Source organism: Notamacropus eugenii, chromosome 3 (assembly GCF_028372415.1).
Source record: "Notamacropus eugenii isolate mMacEug1 chromosome 3, mMacEug1.pri_v2, whole genome shotgun sequence".
NCBI lineage: Eukaryota > Metazoa > Chordata > Mammalia > Diprotodontia > Macropodidae > Notamacropus > Notamacropus eugenii.
The window spans coordinates 421,883,904-421,906,103 of NC_092874.1; the positions used below are offsets into that span (position 1 = coordinate 421,883,904).

Genomic DNA, 22,200 nt, shown 5'->3' on the forward strand with positions numbered 1-22,200 from the left:
GTTAAAAAAAAAAAGTATGTGTATATATGTATTTATACACACAGATTTGTATAGACATGCATGTACACATATACACATTCAGATATACCTGTGTGTGTATCTATACACATATTGAATTATGTTCTGTTTATATCCGTAATTTATCCTGTTTGAGAAAGGTATGTGAGGATGGATAGGCATATTATCTCTTTATACGTTAAGATATATGCTAGATATTCCTTTATTTGTTAAACTGTATTGCCAGGCTATATTCTGAGATAAGGTTCAAGAATTTCTTTAACCTTATATTTTTTTTTCCTTAGATTTTGTTTTGACCTTATGGGTTCATCTCTGACTTGATTTGTAACATTCTGGAGTTAGAGTAGTAGATCATCTGAATCTAAATTCAGTAAACATCTCATTCTAATCGAGTCTATGTGGTAGCTTCCCTCCTGCTCATCCCAGTAAAAGGCCAGAAGAGTTTTGTATTTGTGTTACCAGTACCCTGTGTGGCAAACTGAGCAAAGGAAGTACTTAATGAATGCTTGCTGGATTGGATTGAATCTAGTCCAAATTCCTCATTTTGCAGATGGGGAAACTGAGGTTCCATAAAAGTAAAAAAATACATTCCCAAGGTCACAGATTTAGTTCATGGCAGAGACAGACTTAAAATGTAAGGTTCCTGACTCTCAGTTCAGTGTCATTTTTGCTACCCTACCCTACACTGTGCTTCCTCTTCACAATCTTTATAATATTTCATCTGTCAGTAGAGAAACTGGGAACTAGAGGCTTGGAGCCTGAAACACTTCTAAGTTCTTATATGACTTGATATTGTTATGTATGTTTTGGGGTACACACTTTACTAGCTTCAGGGAGAAATTCAAAGTTAACATCCTTTCCTATAACACATCCCTTAGTGTTCCTAGTAGAAATAGGACACTGAATTGGATGGATCAGTGTTTTGATTCTATTGTCCATGATTTATCCTAGTTGATAAAGCCCCTATTAGGGACTTTACCTACTTGGTCTTCATTCTAGATGAGCAGACAAAGGTCATGATGTATAAGGATCAGATGAAGGAACTAGACATGGGTGACTAATCAGGAGAGGATTGGGAGATAGCGTAATAATTGTATTCAAGTGTTTGAAAGAGTATCTCATAGAAAAGAGATTAGACTTAATTCTTCTTGGCTGTGATGGGTAATATTAAGAGTATTTGTGGAAGTTGAAGAGAGAAACTTAATATTGATGTGAGGAAGAACTTCTTAATGATTAGTTATCAAAAAGTAGAATGGGCTCTCTTTTAGCAAAGGTTGGGTAACCGCTTGAATATGTTATAGAGGCAAATCTTTTCCAGTCTGATATCTACTTCTGAATTCTGTGATTTACGTAGTGCCCTAAAAAGAGAGGTGCTTTGTTTGAGCTAATAAAAGGAGATGAACTCGTCTTCAAAGGACTATGGGAGACTCTCCCTGTGCTCCCCACAGTGAAAAGTTTTGGCACCAAGGGATCTGGGTTCATATTTTGCCTTTGATGGTGATTACTTGGACAAGTGTGATCTTGGGCAAGTCTCATTAGTCTGCTTGAGGTCTCAGTTTCCTCATCTTCAAAATGAGGAATCTGAACTAGGTAAGTTCTGAGTTCTTGTCTCACTCTTACTCTATGGTCCTAGACTCAAAGCATGATGATTTTTCAGGTTAAAATATTTTAGTATTGTATTATTTGTAATCTTGCTCCTGAAAGCCTAGCTGCTTTTTTAAAACTTGAGCGTGATGTTTTGCTTTGTTTTTGTTTTTTCCCCCATAAATATTCTTGATATTGACAAAGCTATGGAGGATCTGATGTGGCTTCAGGAAAAGAAATGAGTGATAGCTGTGAAGGTGCATTTGGAAGTGGGAAGCAGGAAGGAAAATCTTCAAAGAAGCATCATAGGAAATCCACCCGCACTCGTTCACGCCAAGAAAAAGCCAACAAATCGAAACTAACTATCCTTAATGTGAGTAGGGGGTATGTGTGTGCTTATGTACAGTGAGTTTAGCCTACTTAGGTGACTGATGAGCATCTCTGCTTTCTAGGTTTGTAACACTGGAGATAAAATGGTAGAGTGCCAGCTGGAAACACACAATCACAAAATGGTAACCTTTAAGTTTGACCTAGATGGGGATGCTCCAGAAGAAATCGCTACTTATATGGTAAGATTTAACTTTCAGATGTCCTATGGTAAATCAAAAATTCTTGCATTGATTTGTATTATAGCTTTTCCTTAGTGCAAGGTTTCTTAACCTAGAAGTGTGAATTTGTTTTCTTTTTAATATTTTTATATACTGTTTTAGTAATTCACTTTAATATTTCATTTTGATATTTTATGACTTCTAAAAATATTGTATGTTTTTTATAGTTTTTCAATATGATTGGTTTTCTTTTTAGTTCTACCTATTTTATGCATTTAAAAACATTCTGAGAAGGGGTTCTAGGCTTCCCCAGACTGACAAAGGGAGGTTCATAGTACAAGAAAGGTTTTTTAAAAATCTGCTTTGGGGCAATGAAAAAAGTATAATGTTATCAATAATAATTTATCATTTATATAACACATTATGGTTTGCAAAGCACTTTACAAATATTATGTAAATTTTTTTTATCCTGAAGAAATGTCTTTAAATTTGTCCTTCAGGCTGAGTCTTTTTTTTTAAAATTTTATTTGTTTTCAGTATTCTACAATCACTTCCATATAACTTAGATTTTTATCCCTCTCCCTCCCTCTCTTTCCTGCCTCTCTCCCCACTCCCTCCCTAAGACAGCATATAATTTTATTTAGGTTCTACACATAAATTCCTATTAAATACATTTTCACCTTAGTCACGTTGAGTAGAAGAGTTAAAATGAATGGGAGAATTCATAAAACAAAATACAATGAAATAAAAAACAAAATGATCTGCTACATTCTGTGATCAAATTCCATAGTTCTTTCCCTGGATGTGGAAGGCATTTTGCCTTAAGAGACCATTGGGAATTTTTTAAGTCCTTGCATTGCAATGAAGTACTAAGTCTACCAGAAAAATTCCTCTCACACTGTGGTTGTTGCTGTGTACAAAGTTCTCCTGGTTCTGCTCCTTTCACTCAGCATCAGTTCATATAAGTCTTTCCAGGCCTCTCTGAAGTCTTCCTGTTCATCATTTCTTATGGCACAATAGTACTCCATTATATTCATATACAATTTCTTCAGCCATTCCCCAATTCAGGCTGAGTCTTTAGGGAGCTTTTGGGTAAGAATTAAAGATAGAGAGTACTATCTAGGGCTATTCCCATTTGTCCTTTCTGATGACTAGCTTTAAAGATCTCTTTGGTCCACATCAGTGGGAAAGAGTGGTTTATAGTTGGTCCTTTATCCAGCCTAACCCTGCCCACATACCTTTGATCATAAATGCTATGTCAGATATTTAACCTCCTTTAGATTCTTGAAGAATTGGATTTTCTGGTGAATATGTTAGCTAATTTTAAAACTATTTGTTTCAACCAAATTTTTCCAAATCATTTTAAAAACATTGTTATAGTATATGTTAGTTTGCCTATGGAGTTTAGTATAAAGAATATATTTAGAACTTTTCTTTGATTAAGAAACATTGTGAGTTGGAGGATCACCATATTAGTTTACATTTTACAGGCCTGTTGATGAAAACGTGAGATGAGACTGAATGTATACCAACCTGATTTTACCCTACTGGGTTTAGGGTGAGGGGAGAGTTCAAAGGCCTAACGATATTTTGTGTCAAAATATGGAAAAAAAAAAGTAACAAATATCAAATGGAGAGTGGGTTCTAGTTAATTTAGTAATTATGATTTTAATATATTAGGAAATTAAGACTTAACAAAGAATTTTACTTAATCATAAATTCACCTATATTGTGGATCTAGTAAGGTGTCCTGTGAACATGCAGGCATGTTCATCAACTCATCTTTCCTATAGAAGGGAGCGTTGTAATATGGGTGTTACCCTTGTCTCCTGATATCAGCGTCATATCTAGAGTAAAATAAAATACAATATTATTTGAGAAATCGTTGTATTTCAAATTGCTTAAAATTTAAGAATGCCTAAGAGGCATTCCCAGGACGCCTTATATATCTCTCTGTAACTCTGTACTTAATTTGTACCAGCAAGTGTCTCTGCTACAAAAAAAAAGTTGAGCTTGCCTGAGGACCTATTTCATTAAACTTCAGCATTTCTAGAGAATATAAAGAGTTTCTTGGCATGATGCAATAAATGATCTAGGAAAGAGGATGAAAAAACATTTAAAGGAGGCAGAGAGGTATCTGGATCATTGTCAAGAATTTGGGGAACTGATGAATATGTTTCTGCGTGAGAGGAGATAGGAAAGAGAGACTCAGCATCATCTCAAGAGTTATTTAATGGATAGACTATCCACAGAGGGTAATTATGGGTCTTCCAATGAAACAACATCTAGTAATCCTTAGAAACATCAAGGATGATTCACAAGCATCTAAAAAGTTCAAGGACTCTTATTTCTAGTTCCAGGAAAGAGAACTGCATTGTGAAGGTTGCTTTCTCCTTACCAAGGGCTACCAACATGCCCATTTATAAAATTAGACGTGGCTACCTGTCATTCTGGGGCATGTGTCCAAGAAAAGACGGAGTGCCTGCTGTGATACCGCCTGAAACTTAGTTCTGTTGATTGTAAATGTAGAAAAACAGAGTCAGAAGAAATCTGGAAGGCACAGGTGGTGCTTTTATATCTTTGTCCAGTTGAAGATGATATATAAGAGGATATAGGAAACAGAGCTGGGTACAGAGATTGTGGGAAGGGTTCAGATTTGATTTGTCTATTCCATGGCTTAAGATAGGAGAAGAATTAGCTTCTGACAAGGCATTATATGTCCCATTAAAGTGGAAAAGGTATTTGGCAAAAAATTGTGGACTAGACCAAGAAGAATTCAGATTACATTGAAAAATATCTAGCTGAAACTTTAAAATTTTGTATAAGTGTGATTTAATTAGTGAGAGAAGAAAAAGCCATTTTCTCAGCTGAAAGCATAGGAAAGCATAAGAGTTTACAACCTCTGATAGCTGTTTAGTACAAGGATAAGGTAGTAGCAGGAAGCTTGACATTTTAATAGAATTAGACATCTCTATAAACACCTGTAAGACTTGAGATCTGATTGATGACTTAATGAGTCCAGAATAGATTTTCAAGCTGGAGAACTGTCCTCACATGCATCCTCTAGGACTCTTCTTGGCAGTGTTCTCTCATATGTATATTTTTTGATGATTTGGAAGAAGACAAAAGGTGTATCTAAGAAATTTGTAACTGATTGAGAGCTGGACCAGATAACCAGTACATGAACAGACAGAATCAAGATTCAGAACTTGATTGTCTGCCTATCCCAACCCAAAAATCTGAAACCTAACAGGAATAATAATGATCAAGTCCTGCGCTTAGGTTATAAGATCAGTTACGCCAGACTTGACTTGATAATAGTTTGCATGAAAGAAATACCTGGGGTTTTAGTTGATCACAAGCTCAATGTGTGCTCTGTGATGCAGTTGCTAAAAATGCCAAGGTAATTGTGAGCTGTATTTATAAAAGCATAGCATGACATTTCTACTACACTCTCAACATTTCTAAATTTCTTTCGTTGTTTAATTGTTCAGTTGTGTTCAACTCTTTGTGACCCATTTGTGATTTTTCTTGGCAAAGAGATTTGGAGAGGTTTACCCATTTCCTTTTCTATCTCATTTTGCAGATGAGGAAACTGAGGCATTTTTACTTGATTATTTATTTTAGATTGTAAAATCTACCAGTATTTTTCATAATGCTACCAGATTAAATTTTCTTTAAAAACCAAAATGGTATAGTGAATATAAAGCCAGCTGTGGAGTGAGGAAGACCTGCGTTCCAGTTTTACTTCTGATGTTGAGTGCCTCTGACTTTAGACAAATTACTTAACCTCTCAGTGCCCCAAGTAAATCTCTAAGATTATAAATTTAAAAACATTGGTAGAGGGAGCCTATCTTCAGAAATTCTTTGCATTGCTGAAATCCCCATTCTGGTTTCAAAACACCAATACCATGTACAACAGTGTCCTGATTCATAGCAAGAAAAACCTGCTTTCTCTAGGTTAGAAGGGAACACAGACACCCAGCACCACCAGGGTTCCCTTCTCCAACACTCCTCACAAACTTTGATCAGTCCTATTTTTTTAAATGAAATTGTTCCTCTGAGCCCTTTGTGTTTACAGGTAGAGAATGAATTCATACTTCAGACTGAAAAAGAAACCTTTATTGAACAAATGAAAGATATCATTGATAAAGCAGAAGACATGCTCAGTGAGGATATGGAATGTGAACAGAGCTCTGATCAAGGAATGAGCCCTCAGCATAATGCCTACGGAGTAGACACAGGAGAAGTGAGTTTCCCATGCCTCTTTTAGTGAATGTTAAGTGCTTGTAGCAAATCTGTGGTGCATGTTAAAGACTATGCTCCTATTATCTTCCATGAGGGGATAGAAATGCCGCTGGCTAATTACATACTGAGTTTTTGTATAAATGAGGTAGAAAGTTGGACTAGGTGACCAATTTTTAAAAAGTTTTTTTCAATTTAACTGCACTTAAACTCCAAATGGATACATATGTGACTTAGATATAAAAGGTCACATCATAAGCAAGGGAAGCAGAGAAGAAATAACCTTTTGGATCTCTGGCTAGATGACCTTTTAATATTAAGTCAGTTAAGTTTGTAATTTATACCAGGATGTTTTTGAAAAAGTTTCATTTTCACATTAATCACATTAATCTCTAATCTGTTGTCCCTTAAAAAGGAGAATCGGCAGTCTCAAGTGAATGCCCCTGTGTATCAGCAAAATGGTAAGCATGCTTTCCTTGCTACTCTTAAAAAAATTTGTACGTAAATCCTATCCTCATATCTTATAATGGGGAAGCTATTGAAAGCCCTGACATGTGGAAGAACATTCTATACTCTGCATTTTAGGCACAAGCCTGCCAGAAGCAATTTTTTTTTAATTATTAATTTAGATAAAAACAGTTCTAAATATTTCTTCTTAGAAAAAGACCAAAGCTGGACAGAATTTCCCTATAACCTTCAAAATCCATCTGACAAGCCACTTCTTTCTGAGCCACAATATATAGTATTTCTAGAAAAACGACAAAATTCTCCAATTAGCTAGAAAATAGCTATAGGTCTCTGATAAAAGTTTACTTCACATTTTGCTTGATCAAACAGATCAGTAATGTGACTTTTTGGTATACCCTTGGAAAATTGTTTTCCTAAAACTATTCAATCCCTCTTTGACCATCCCCCTTTTCTGTAGGTCGAAGGCAAACTCAAGGGAAAACTTCTATTAACAAGAGTAATCAAATGCTTCTTCCTTCACTTAATCCATGAGTTCTGAACCTGGGGTCTCTGACCTTGTTTCTTTAATATTTTAATAATTATGTTTCAGTATAAAGTATATTTTGTATAAAATTCCTTCATAATTTTATATATTTACAAACATTCTTCTATTTTTGATGCTTTTAAAAACATTCTTCTAAAAGTGAGGTCCACAGGCTTTGATAGACTGTCAGAGGGGTCCATGACACAACAAAGTTTAAGAACCTTAGTCTGATCATTAAACTAATTATTTCAAGAAGGATTCCTTCCTGGGCTAATTATGAAGAGGCATCTTGGGGAGTGGATTAGAAACTAGTTGAACCTTATTTGCCTAAAGAAATGCCAGTCTGGCTGAGTAGAAGTTAATCCCAGAAGTTTCAAGCAACATTTGCTGACATTTTTTTTAACCACAGCTTCCCTCATGATGGACAACAATACAAATTTCTTAGGCTTGTGTTTCTGCTTCCATAGTGACGTAGGCAAAAGAAGTAGAAGTATCACAAAACCCAGAGTTCTTAGGTGGTCCACATGAGAGGTGGCAAACTCTCTGGTGGCCTGCAAGGCTCCCAACTCTGGCCCTAACCAAATTAAAATGTAATTGGGAAGTGTTTAACAAAATAAATACAAATATGGTCCAGTAAGTTAACACAGAACCCCCTGTAGGTACTTGTTTTTATTTGAATTTGAGTTTGACGTCAGTGGACTGCTTCTATTACGTTTAAGAGAGAATTCTTACCATACGTTGTCTTCTTAGCAACAAACAAGTTGTTATACTTGAGAAAAGCACATGTTGATGTGCTTGCTAAAAATGGAACCAAAAGACGTAGCATCGTGGAGGTTCATAGAAAGAATAGTTCCCATATTCTTTTTGGAGAGGGAAGTAAAGGAGTTGGGAAGAGGAATTTTCAACATACTTTCAATGGCACCTGAAAACATAATTGTGTGACGCATTTTGGTCATTTTACCTTGAAATTCTTATATTGGTGCTCATATACATCAGCAAACAGACTTAGAACGAAGATCATAGGTACTGACAGTTATTATAGAGGAAAAAGAAAGAGAGAAATGTATGTTCAGCAATTCCATGAACGTTAATTGTTCATCATATGCTTAGTTACTGGGGCTTAGAAAGGTGAAAAGTGACAGAGTTTACAATCTAGTAGGGAAAAAATATGTAAATGGATGAGAATGATGCAAAGTAGAATTTGATTAAGATGTGATCACTTTCAGCTGGTGAGTTCAGGGAAGGCTTTCTGGAGAAAGTAGTACCTCCTATGAACCTTGAAGGAAAAATTCTAAAGAGCAGAGAGAGGGCATTTTAGATATGCAAGGCCAGCCAGCTCTAATGCCTGGGGACAGAAAGAGGCAGGACAAGATTGCAGAACAGCAGCCAGCAGTTCAGTTTGATTGAAACATTGAATGTATAAATGAAGACATCTTTAGGTCATAAGTCTGAGCCCATCAAGTCTTTTGAGATACCTAAAAAGGTATTTGCCTAGTTATTTTAGTGTGAAGGCAGGAACATAGAGGAAGGGAAAGAAGATGGTAAAAACTGTTGATAAGTATATTTAATGGGTAAGAAATATAAGGCTCTGCCTTTTAAATTGCTTACCCCTGGACTTTATGAATCCAGTCTCCAAAAAGATGATTGGCAGGTATTCAATGTGACACTTTTCAAGTTTTGTCGTTTACAGAAATATAACTGAACAAAAAATAATTCTAGACAAGAAGTCATTTTAGAATCAGCTGTGTGGAGATAACAGGTCATCAACTAGCTAAAGCAAAAGCCAAGGTGAATACATAATTAGAAACATAGCCTAATGATTAGAAGGTGCCATATGTGTTTAACCAATCTGTGGAATCTAGCATATGAGAAATGGGCAAAAGTAAAGTCAGTGTTTTAATCACCATTCCTTAAAGAAGTTCAGCCTCCAAAAGCAATTTATGTTCTACCAGAGGGAGGCCTAAAAAGCCCAGAAACTGCTACAGTCAGTACCTGTTTAACTTTGCCAAGTGGAAAATTACCAAGGTTAGAACATTTACAAAATATTGCAGACGTAGATAACTGGAGACCATAAGCAGTACTGACTCCTAAAAGAGTGAAAAATATCTAAAGGAAAAATGAACTGGCAAAGATTTTGGTAAGATACAGCTAAGGTACATTGCCCAAGGAGTATTTATAAGACGAAACCAGAAGAACAACAAACAGATGTGAAATGGAACACATCTGCTATTACCTTTATCCTCTGTTTTCCCTAGGCAGTTCTCTAATCTCTAAGATTATAAATTCAGGTGCCATATGACAAAAGTTTCTTCATTGGGTGTTTCCTATATTATTAAAATCACAGGTCCAATCAAAAACATGGATTATATGATTTTCCATGACAATGATGGTGGAACATTTGGCCTCTCATCTAAATAAATGTGAGGAAATGACAATGACTCTTAAAAGGAAGTCAGTAAGACTTAACTGGACCTGATGAAACCCATGTAGAATAATCTGTGCTCAAGGTGACACAGTTTTAGGCATTCAGGGATTGATTCTTCAAGATTATTCAAAGAGGGGAAGATTCCCCCCAAAAAAGAAAAGACCAGCTAATACTTTTATAGGGGGAAAAAGTAGCCAAGAAAGCATCATTAACAACCAACCTACATATTTTCTTTTTTATCTCTCAAATGTATGAAAATTTCTATAAATATATCAAGGGTATTGTTGATGAAATATGAGAAAGAAACAACAGCCAGATTTTCAGATGATTTTGTGCAGTGGACCAGTGCCTACCGTCCAACTATATTATAAATAATGAGACCCATAGCATCCATTTTTGATTTTTTTTTTTTAAGAACTAGATTCAGAAAAAAAAATGCATCTTTGAAATCTACCCTTAAACAAGATTTCTTCTACATACGTACTAAGCTTCTGTAAGACTATAGGATGACAGATGTGACAATGAACATAGACAGTAATCCGGAGATGAGGTGGAGAATCGTAGGAGGACAATCAGTCATTCATTCAGCAAACTTTTATTAAGCATCTGATATATACCACGCCTTACGCTTTCCTTTCCTAAGATTTTTACCATCATCACGGAAAGTATCTTGCTCAGAATTCAAACAAGAATTTGTAATTGATGGTGAAATTGTTTAAATATTCCTAGTTCCAGATAACTATATACTACTTGCTATAGCAAGGCCTCATCCTAAAATCCATCAAAATGTGAAAGCAATTGGTCTAGCCATTCACAATGAAAGAACAAAGTATATGAAAAAATATATTTTGTCTGGACTTTGAAATGCATTCACACTATGGAGCCCACTCATGGAGTTTTAGTCCATTGATATAATTATAGCTTGAAAAGAGGCATTGTAAACAAATGATAAGCTAAATCTCAAACGGTATGGGGCTAGACTGAGTCATATTTGGGAAACCGCCTTGTTTTTAATGATTGTCAAACTGCTCTGTTTTCAGTGATATCAAACTCCTCAAAAACCCATTTCCTCAATAACAGTTCTTCTTCTGGTTGTGGGATATGGTTGGGAATCGTGGAATACTGCTGTCTCTGAGTCAAAGTTCTAGGTGATCCCAACCAACAGAAAGATGATTGGCCAATAGAAGTAGCTTGTTTCCAGTGAGATTGCACATGATAAGTGTCATAAAAGACAATGTTAAGGTCAGAGGTGAAAAGAAATAGAGGAAAGGCCACGAGGTATTGAGTGGGGATGGGTGGGCCTTTGGAAGGTTTATAGAAAAGACATTGACAAAAAATGTATAGGATGAAAAGATAAGGAGAGATTGCTTTTTACCACTGTGTTTCCATTAAGTTAATTCATGACATGAAGGTGAACCTCAATCCTATGAAGCCATACCGAGGGCTTTGAGTACAGGCTGGATAATGAACTGTGTCTATTATCCAAGAAACAGTTGAGCTAAATTTGGAAAAAGGAAAAGTCTTTTTTTTTTTTTTTTAGTTCACTGAAACTTATGAAGAATCCAGTAAGGCATGGATTGCAACATGCATCAATGAAGAGTGTACCCACATTAGTCAAATCATGATGTATTTTATGGTGCTGTGGCATGATATTTATAAAATCATAGAGCTATAGATTTCAAACAGGAAAGAACCTTAGGGGCCCTTGAGCAAACTGTTCAAAAGTATGGCAAGGCAGAGCGATGGTTTTATCTCACAGATCCTTTCTATTTATTCTCTTCGTCCTTGAGTTCCATTATATTCCCAGGTGAGATTCACCCAAAGCTTTTTAATCAGAATGGTCCTTCAGTCAAGAAAGGCCTAAAGATATGGTCCAGCGATGCTTTATTAAATCATTTGGGCAGCTAGATGTGCAGTGGATAGAGCACCAGTGCAGGAGTGAGGAGGATCTGAGTTCAAATCTCACCTCATACACTTGACATTCACTAGCCGTGTAACCTTGGGCAAGTCACTTAACCCTAATTGCCTCATTCTGGGTCATCTCCAGTCATCCTGATGAATATCTGGTCACTGGATTCAGATGGCTCTGGAGAAGGATTGAGGCTAGTGACCTGCACAGCCGTCTCTCACTCAAAACAAAGTCAAGTGCAAGTCATGCCATTACTTCTCTGATGGCATGGTCTTCTTCAGCAACGAAGGACGAACACACGCTATTACATCATTTAGAATCTGCAGCATGTCCATCAGAAGGGCCAAATTTAGCTTTTCCTCCTATTTCTTTTTGTATTGAAAATGAGGAAAATATCTTAAGTCTCCCTATATGCTTCATGCATCTCTAAAGTCTCTTTCCTATTTCTTTATTTGAGCTTGATCTATAACTAGTCCCAATTCATATAGAAAAGACCTCATGGAAAGACAGGGTGAGAAGATTAGCACATGTCTTGTGGAGTATCATTTTCTTTCCATGTTTTTCCTTGGAAAACTAATCAGTATGAAACATATCCTGTGAAGCCTTCTTACACAGAAATAAGATTAGGGAAGGACTTTTGCTGACACAAAGAATTTGTAATTCTTGTAGTATTGACTGACTTTCTTTTCATTATACCCATAGTTCTACATACTGGAAAAAGGTGGTTCATTATATGTCCAGTAGCAGAAAACCCGACAGCAGAGGCCCCTGAATCTTCTCCCCCTCCTCTTTTGTGTCCCCAACAGCCTGAAGGATATCAAGGTAGGGAAATAAGAAATTAGATATTTCTTACATTTCTAAACTCAGAGATTCTATCTATTCGTGTAACCAGAGAACTATTTTTCCTCCTCTTGCAGCTGAAGACCTCGTAGAAAGGTTGTGCTATGATGAGATTTATTTTTCTTCATTCCATTTTCCCTCTTCTTTTCTGTGTCCTGTAGGTTACTTCTCATTTCTCTGTTTACATTCTTTGTATAATGGTGCCCACAGAGAGCTGGGTAGCTTTTTATCATGGATGTTATAGAAGGAACCCCTCCTTTGGGTGTTAGGTTGGATCAGATGACCTTGGAAGCACCTTCTGAATATCAGAATTTTGAGTAAATTTTTCTTATTTTGGGGCATCTGATGAGAAGGCTAATAATTATATAACTTGAATCTTGCTCTCTTTATATTAGAAAGATCCCAGAAAAACTGTATATAAAGCATGAGTTATATATTAAGCCATGTTTTCTAAGTTGCTTCCGTCACAATATCAGATATTCTCTCTCCATTATGTGTAACTAACCCATATTCTTCAGCAACCTAACTTTCCATCAAAGAAGTAATTGCCTTTATCGTTGTAGAATCTCTCTGTATTACATTCTCATAGCCATTGTTAGAAAGGGTAATCTGAAGGACAGCTTATTCACATGAGCCCTTCAGTTTAAGTTAAACTTACTTATCTAATGGTCTATATTCTTCTTCTTTTTTTCTTTTAACAAAATTACATTTACAACGTTCTGTACCTTTCAGTGCACTTTCACATCTGTTTGCTCATTTCACATTATCTTTGAAGCAAGTTTGATTAGTATAGTTAGGCCCATTGTAAAAGTTGAGATGATACGATTAGCTCTGAAACCTCACATAGTATATTAGTGTAGGCCCAGGTTTCATAGCTCCAGTTTTTTTTGTATTTTGTTTTTAAATATCAGACTCTGATTCACATTTCAAAATAATAGACTGTAGTTTTGAGAGACACTCTAGAAAGGAGCAAAAACTTGAGCCCAAAGAAATTGTGACTGGTGAAAGTTCATATGGATAGTAAGGGACAAAGCTAGAATTTGAACCTGAGCCTTGATTTTGAGTCCAATTCCCCCATCGCCTTTTTTTAAAAATCAGCTCATGGGCAGTTCTTCCTGCTTCTATGAGATGTGAATGTTTAACTGCTTGATAAAACTCAAGATAATGGATATAAAAGTGCTGCAGTTTAGAACTGTAAATCATTCAGAGGAATTTAAGGCAGTATTGGGTTGTTTAAAGGTTGCATTAAGTGAGTCATAGTCACAGAGTGAGGTTGCCTGGTTCGAAATGTTTTGATTTTCCATTCCAGATCCAGAGCCTTGTGAGGACCTGCTGTCACGGACAGAACAACCAAGTATCTTAGTTGGTACACAACTTCCCATTCAAGCTGGTCTCAGTGACACTCACAGCGGGACACCAACTCCTTTGGCACAGGCCACTGTACCTTTGCCTGTCTTGCCAAATGAGGCAGAAATAGTAGCTTCTGTGATGCCAGAATCAGCTATGTGTGTCCTAGAGCCAGCTGTAAATGTGGGCCAGGTTGGGACTCCCGCTGAGCAGCCAATACCAGCTGGTCAGTATGAAGCTCCTACCCTCAGCACCCCTTTGATGATGGAAACTCAAGATATCCAACTTGTGAAGCCTTCCAGCCCACCCGCACAAAACGTTGACCAAGACTTTTGTGGCCCTACCTTGGAGGTCACATGTTGCCCTGGGGGACGTCGTGAGTCTGTCCTTACTCTTTCCAGTTTGGCAGCGGAGACAGGGACTATCTCGGAACCTGTCCCGGAACCTCAGGCAGTGCTTTCTGCAGTTCCTGGGCCTGAGACCAGCCAGCCAAGTGGGACTACTCATCCTTTCCTCAGTCAGATGCTTCCTTCAGCTGTCATGTCAGAACCACTCAGTCTCAAAGCATCTCAACTTCCAAGCCCACCTCAAGTCTCCACTGCCGTGCCCCAACAACCAAGCATCCCCAGCCAGTCCCAGCCAGTGAGTGTCACTGGCCCTGTAACCAGCCTCCCTCAGCCACCATCTGCATTTGAATCTGATGGGGAAGGACCGCCTCCTAGGGTTGGCTTTGTGGACAACACAATTAAGAGCCTAGATGAGAAGCTTCGTAATTTACTATACCAGGAATATGTCCCCACTTCTTCTGCCTCAGCAGGCACCCCTCTGGAGCAGTGTGACAGTGAATTTAAGCTGGAGCCATTGAGTGAAGACATGCTTCCTGCCCTTGCTTTGGCCTCCACCCTTGAGTCCTACCAAGCTTCCAGTGGTACTGCCTCTGCTGCTGATGAGAAACTACCATCTTTCATCCCTGCAGATATGTCCTCATACCATGCCATGACTGGACAGGGGGTGAGTGAATATGCCCTTAAATGAGAGAAGCCATCTGTGGGATATGAGAGGGAAGCATAGGGCACAAGCAGAAAGAATATGTTATAAGGGAATTTCAAATAAAAAAGGCAGAGGAATCTAGAGAATTGAGTAGGAGTTGGAGGGGGGGGGAAGCCACCCACATGGCTGAACCTGCCAAGAGAGAATTTCCTGGCACTCTATCACAGTCTAATGACTCCCCCCTCCCACTTAGGCCCTACTATCTCGCCCCCTTACTTTCTATAACAAATAATTCCCTGTTTAAAGGAGCATAAGCTAGTCGATGTGTACTTGAATTAGAAACGGGTTGATGTGTAAGTGAGCTGGAACCGAGCTGCTTGGTTCTGTACAAATCACCTTCCTCCTCTTCGAGATCCCCCAATTATCAGACTGTTCTTCCTAGGGGGAAAAGTAAGGAAGAGTGTCAGAGCTTCCAGAGACAAAGAAGAGAAAGCACTCGCTGATTTATTTTTTCCTAACCAGAGATGTAATGGCAGGGCTATAGATGGTATTATTTCTCTTTTGTTTTTTTTTTTTTTCTTGCTGAAGGTGGAAACATCAGAAGTGATACAGATGGGAGTTGGACCATCAGGAGACAGCTCGCCAAAAAGAGCAGGTAACCGAAAACAAACCCTGATCTGATTAGGAAACTTTCAGAGGTCATTGCTAACCTGCTTCATACTTCATCTTAACCCACTTTGGTCATCTGCTTATAGCATTTCCTCTTAGTAGATTTTCCAACATACAGTCCTGCAATTATCCTGGGTTTGGATAAACATGTTGAATAAGATCTGGAATGAACCTTTTTAAAGACGTACTTGAGCATATACGAAATGGGCTCAAAGTGCATATGTAATCTGAATATTAAAAGTCAGACTATAAGACACTTGGAAGAGAATTATATCACAGCTGTGGCATGCAGGAGAATTCTTAACCATACAAGGGATGGGGGCAATCACAAACCTAAATAGATGATTTCGATTACATGAGATTGAAAAGCTTTTGTGTGAACAAAATCAGTGCAAGTACATAAGGGAAGCTGTATGCTAGAAAGATTTTGTGGGATACAGAGCTTAACATTTTCATGAAAATCTCCTGTGTGCTAGCATAGACATGGTTTCCCATGGTATGGGGGGGGGGATAAACCATGGAAAACTTCTGGAAAAGAAACACTATAAAGACCTTAATTAAACTTATCATCTTTTAGACGTTGTTGGCAGAAATCTAACGTCCCCATAATAGGGGATGGATGACTGTGTTAAAGCTAATCTTAGTCCTATCCCGATTTAAGAAGGTGAGGGGATAGAATCGGTAACATACTAAAGGTAAAAGGCTTCCAAAGAATCTGGCTTTTTTTGAACAGAAGAAGGAAGTGCTGTCAGGATGGAGGGGAAGGAGTTTCTGGTAGCTAGACAGAAGTACGACCACATCAAAGAAGTCTTTTTAAATACTGAGGTATAGGATGACTTCTCCCCAAGCACTCTTCCCAGATTTTGTGGAACTTTCCAGAGACTTTTTTTTTTTTTTTTTGATATGGCAAACATCCCAGGTCTGTCAAAATAGCCTAGTCTTTTAAGGTGTGGCAGTTCATTCTTCCTGGAGGGTTAGCAATGGTAAGAAATACCTTAATTAACCAGGAGCATCAGGCTTGAATTTCTATACAGGCAACTGGCTCCTTGTTCTTGGACTGTGGCCAACCTTCTTTGTGAATTTGCTTCCTGGACTCTGAATTAGTCTTGGGCATTTCACTGTACTGCTTAATTCTATAGTGGCAGATGGGTAAGGCATACCATGTTAGTCTATTTAGCACCAGTATTTCATGTAAACACCTTGCTTGGCTTCATATGTGCCTCCAAGGATAATTGATTTACCCTATAGTTCAATAATTGAGATGTCCTTTGGACTCTTGCTAAATGTTTTGGCGTATAATATCAACAAGGGAACGCTTTCAATAACAGTTTGTATTTGTGTCAGGTTTTGAGTTTTGGCATGTACTTTATCTGATGTGAATTTAACTACATAGTATGGTAGGATATTCCCATTTTGTTAATAAGGAAGCTAAAACATAGGGGTTAAACGATCATACTTCAAGTCAGTAGGGAATCCACAGCTAAAATATAGTATGCTAACTCTTACCCTTTCAGGATTTGATACTCTTATTAGAAACCAGATTTGATGCCCAAGACAACTTGTTCTCATTTTAGGATGTAGAAGTGTTGTAAAAGATATCTGGTCCCACCCTTTCTACTCAACTTGCTCCTACCCTGTTCAAATCAGCTTCCTCACTCTCACCTTTAGTCTTTATCATTGTCTGGTCATCAAATTTCTTTTGTTGTGGTTGTTCAGTCATGTCTGACTCTACTTGATCCCATTTGGGGTTTTCTTGGCAGAGACACTGGAGTGGCTTACCCATGTCTTCTCCAGATCCAAATGTGTATGTGTTGGCAAAAACTGATCCAACGAAAAGTATCTACTGTGTATCAGTCACTGTATGGGGTAGTGAGTATACAAGTACACAAGTTTCTGCCCTTTGGGAGCTTACATTGGGAGTGGGCAAGTAGGACAGAAGAGGGAAGAGCATGTTGTGAATCATACAACACAATGAATTAAAAAATAAGACAGACAAATACACAGTGATTTTGGAAGGGGGCTGGGCAGACAATTGAGGGAATCAGGAAAGACCTGAGCTAACACTTGAAGAAAGCTACATTCAAAGGTAGATGAAATGTCATGGATGGCAAAAAAGCATAAAGGTCAGTTTGGGTGGAATATGCAATGTTTAAGAGGAAATATAAAGTGTAGTCAGCCTGGAAAGATAGGGGCTCTAAAGTGTTTTACAAAATTTAATAAAAATTCGAACCCTATCCTTATGGAAGTTGTGGTATTTTATTTTTTAGTTCAGTAGAAAAGATCATGAGTTACTGGTTTTATGTCATGGTGATTGATGTATTTTAGCAATATTAAAAGAAATCTTGTCTTTCTATCCAGCTACTTTTTATCTTTTTATGTAGAGGTACTTTCTAGTTAGCCCAAATGTTTCCAATTGGATGGTTGAGTGATACCCTAGTAATTTTTTTTTGTACATTCTAAACCTTTTTTTTTTTTTTAATTTAGTGGAGCCATCTCTCAGCGACTTGTTAAGTTCCCATGTTTGCTCAACATCCATCTCAAGCACAACACAAAACCTTCAGGTAACAAAACTCTTTAGAGGATCCTTGTCTTATGTTGGTGGGGTTTGCTCAATTTTTTAGTTGAATCCCTTCATTTTTCTCTTTGTTTTTTCTCCTCTTCAGGACTTCTCTCCGTCAGTTGTCACAAAACATCTGGAGACATCAAAAAGGGATGATCAAATTGAGCCTGAAATCTTAGTTAAGCCCATGGAGACTTTGACACAGACGTTCATAACAGATGGAGGACTAAGTAACCTTCAGAGGCACAGTTCTCTTGATTCTGGTTCCCATCAAAAGCAGATAGAAAAGGATGACATTGGCACACCAGCCAAAACTATTGGCAGATTCTCCGTTGTCAGCACACAAGATGAATTAACTCTGGCATCACCCCAGTGCTTAAGGTACTCTGCACCTCCTGATGTCTACTTGGATGAGCTTCCTTCAAGCCCTGATTTGAAGTTAACTGTCCGGCGTGTACAGACAGCATCTTCAATTGAAGTTGGAATGGGTGAGCCCATTTCTAGTGATTCGGGGGATGAATGCCTACACCACAAGCCCTCTATCCAGAAGCAATCCTCTCTGCCCAGTAGCAGCACAGCCAGTGACTTCATGAAGAAAGCGGCAGCCCTCTTACACCGATCAGGAAAGACTGGGTCTCTGGGCTCTGATTCTCCTAGTAAAAGTCAAGGGATGAAAATCCCAACCATTAGTGTGACCTCTTTCCATTCCCAGTCCTCCTATGTAAGCAGTGACAATGACTCTGAATTTGAAGACGCAGACATTAAAAAGGAGCTACAAAGCCTGAGAGAGAAGTAGGTGTCAGAGTCTATTGTTAAGTCCTTATGTGTGTTGTACTAGGGCATTGTCTCCATGGGGGTGGACAGGAAGATCATTGCAGTGTGGATCAAAGCCCAAAGCAGTTACAGTCTTTATTACGTCCGTGTGACAATCCTTTGGGAGTGGAAAATGTCACAAAAACGTGGAGAAACACCTAGCTGTTATATACACATGTATGTAGAGTCCCTCTAAACTAAGTGCCCCCTCTTTTCACCCACCTTATACTGAGCTCCTTGGGCTATACTGCGCGTATAGGGTTCACACAGGGGAAGGAGAAATGGGAAGCCATTTGGGGTAGAACACCCAAACTAACAAGAGTAGGAGATAAATTCTCTCCTTCATTTGGCTAAATTTATTTAACAATACCCAGAGAGGTATAAGGAATAAGAAAGGATCCATGATTTGGGGGTGAGGATTGGGGAGGCAGGCCAAATCTCTCTGCTGAAATAGACTTGTGGTATTGGAGATGTAGTGGGACTGCCTGAGTTTCGTAGAGTCTTAAGTGACTTGCATAGAGACTCTCAGCTAATAAGTGATAGCATATGAATACAGGTCTTTCGAACTCCATCTCCACAGTGCTGCCCCTTGCATATGTTTGTTGGTCTCTGTTTTCAAGAAGATTGAAATATCCCGTTTTATTCTGCATCAAATAACTAGCAGATTTGAATGTATTAGGCTAGAATCCTGCGGTGTGAACCCCATTTATTATCATTGCCAACTGAACGAAATGAATAACTTTAAAATAAATGTAATCCAAGGTGGCAGCAGCTAGAGACCTGAATTCAAATGTGGCCTCAGACATTTGCTAGCTGTGTGACCCTGGGCAAGTCACTTAACCCTGTTTGCCTCAATGCATCATCTGCAAAAGGAGCTGGAGAGAGAAATGTCAAGACGCTCCAGTATCTTTGGGAAGAAAACCCCTAATGAAGTCATAAAGTATCAGATCCAAGTGAAATAAGCAAACAATAATAGCAAGCCACAGTTCCAAATTGTTACTTTTATAATGCATTAAATATATTAAATCATCAGCAAATTATCAGCACGAGTTCCTATGATGATGCATTTCTGATTGGATAATTGCAACAAAAAATGAAGATCAGTTCTTAATAAAAAAAATCTTAAGAATTCTCTTGTTTGACTGTAGTTGGTAAGCCAAAGTTTTCTTTTAAGCATAGTTTATTAATTTTCTGGAAAATGTAAAATATGTAATAACAGTTTGTTAGGTGTAGAGGGGGAACCAGGTACTTGGAGGAGACCTGGTACCATTTTTTTTAAGCAAAATTGCTGTATTCTTAAGATGCTCAGGGTTAGATAAGAAGACTTATTCTTTCCTTCTTCTTCTTCTCCCCTGTTTTTCACATCAGACACCTGAAAGAGATCTCAGAACTGCAAACTCAGCAGAAGAATGAAATAGAAGCTTTGTACCTGCGCCTGGGGAAGCCCTTACCTCCCAATGTGGGGTTCTTTCATACCGCTCCCCCCAGCGGTCGGAGAAGAAGAACGAGCAAAAATAAATTAAAAGCTGGGAAGCTGTTAAATCCTCTGGTCCAGCAGCTAAAGAGTGTGGCATCCAATACAAGTAGGCAAACAGTTCACTTCATGGAGAACCTGAGAGATTAACGGTGTTCTGGTGGTCATTGTGATGGGGGAGAGAAGAGTACGGTGCATCCTTAGCTTACACTGCCCTCCATATCCTCTGGCTACGAACTAGGCCAAGGATTTTCATTCTTCATTGTGTCCTGTGACAGAGAGTGGAAAATTTTGTTCAAGGTTACTGTTTCCTAGCAGGCCTTTTAATTGATTTTGTTTTATTTTGTTTCCTTTTCATTAAAGAAGTCACAGTGTGTAGGAGTAGGCTAGGAATGAATAGGGGGAGACCCAGATTGTATTCTCTTGGACCACTGAAACAACCCCAGATTACGAATAGACATGTTTCTCTTTGTTGCAAAAGTTCTGACCCAGATTAGCCTTGATGGGTGGGCGTGCTTACTGACGTAAGAAGGAACCACAGTTGGTTTTCTGAGTCTGGATCCAATGAGGAGGAAAGTGGATGTTGCTGTTTCCCTTATAATTGCTGTGGAAAAATCCTTGAGTTAATTAGTCAATGAGCTTTTAAGCACCTACTAAGTGCCACGCACCATACTAGGTGCTGGGGATGTAAATACAAAGAATGGACAATTCTTGCTTAAAAGGAGGTTTTTTCATATATTTTAATAATTTGATGATGTGATATTAAGAAGACTGATCTTTGTCATGAGACCTAAACATCCCACTGTGAGTCCTGATTGTTCTCAAGTTTTATCTGTGATTGGAGTTTAGTTTCCTCTGATCAGTTTTTTTAAATGTGATTAGCATCTGAAATGTGTTTTCACCATGAGTCACACGATCTGAATTTGGTGGTGTTTTTGCTTTGTTTTTATTTTTTCTTGTCTACCAATAATGTTTAATATATAGGTGGAATGGAATCAGAAAAGCAAAAAGAAAGAAAGAAATTCTTTGGAGGGAGGGAGAGGAAGAGGGAGAGAGAGAGGGAGAGAGAGGGAAAGACAAAGACAGAGAGGGAGAGAGAGAGGGAACCAAATTTGGAGTTCCAGTCAGGGTTTGGCTCTAAGGGGGACAGTGCAAGAGGATTTCTCCTGCTACTGCTGACCAGTCTGTAATCAGGATTGCCTTCAATAGCACGGAGTTTTCAGGAAGCTGTATGGTCTGTGTGGGGAATGTGGCAGATGTAAAGCACCTGTAAGGAAAGCTGTGTTTTTACTTTAATATTCCTTATGTCTTTATTATACATTTCCCCTCCAAATGGATTCCTTTTCATTACAAATTGTGGTCCATCTAACAGAAGACTAATTATAGTGATAAGCCATTTGTTTGCGCTTAGACTTTCATCTCTAGAACCACTGGGATTTTCTAGCCTAATTGTTAAGGGCACCTAACTTTCTTAGCTCCAGAATGTAAATTAATACTGCATTTTCCCATTAAGAATTTTTTCCCCCACTTTCTCCTCTTCACATCCATACATAGCAGGTGGTATGGTGGGTATATCTCCATTATAATAAATGCAGAACCTCAGGCACAGAGGGGTTGAGGATCTCACCTAGGATCATACGAGGAAGACACATGGCCCTATGTAAGATCCTCCACCCCTTTGTTGAGGGGGTTGCGGAACCTGGAATAAGGACCGTCAGGCGAGGCCCGCGCCAAGCATCTGCTCCCCGCTCTCTCATAGCGCCTTTTGCAACTTTCTTCCCCGCCAT

At 38.3% G+C, this 22,200-nt stretch overlaps 1 protein-coding gene across 10 annotated transcripts in view; it reads left to right on the plus strand.

Moving 5' to 3' along the window:
* Positions 1 to 22,200, plus strand: part of WNK2 (WNK lysine deficient protein kinase 2) — a 227,177-nt gene that overhangs the window by 171,538 nt on the left and 33,439 nt on the right. For all 10 annotated transcript variants that reach the window (XM_072598213.1, XM_072598214.1, XM_072598215.1 and 7 more), the window contains 10 exons: positions 1,807 to 1,975; positions 2,055 to 2,171; positions 6,232 to 6,399; positions 6,811 to 6,856; positions 12,423 to 12,542; positions 13,870 to 14,918; positions 15,486 to 15,552; positions 18,051 to 18,127; positions 18,230 to 18,918; positions 20,308 to 20,522. In XM_072598213.1, coding sequence (XP_072454314.1) covers positions 1,807 to 1,975; positions 2,055 to 2,171; positions 6,232 to 6,399; positions 6,811 to 6,856; positions 12,423 to 12,542; positions 13,870 to 14,918; positions 15,486 to 15,552; positions 18,051 to 18,127; positions 18,230 to 18,918; positions 20,308 to 20,522 — 2,717 coding nt within the window. The remainder of the gene's footprint in view (positions 1 to 1,806; positions 1,976 to 2,054; positions 2,172 to 6,231; positions 6,400 to 6,810; positions 6,857 to 12,422; positions 12,543 to 13,869; positions 14,919 to 15,485; positions 15,553 to 18,050; positions 18,128 to 18,229; positions 18,919 to 20,307; positions 20,523 to 22,200) is intronic.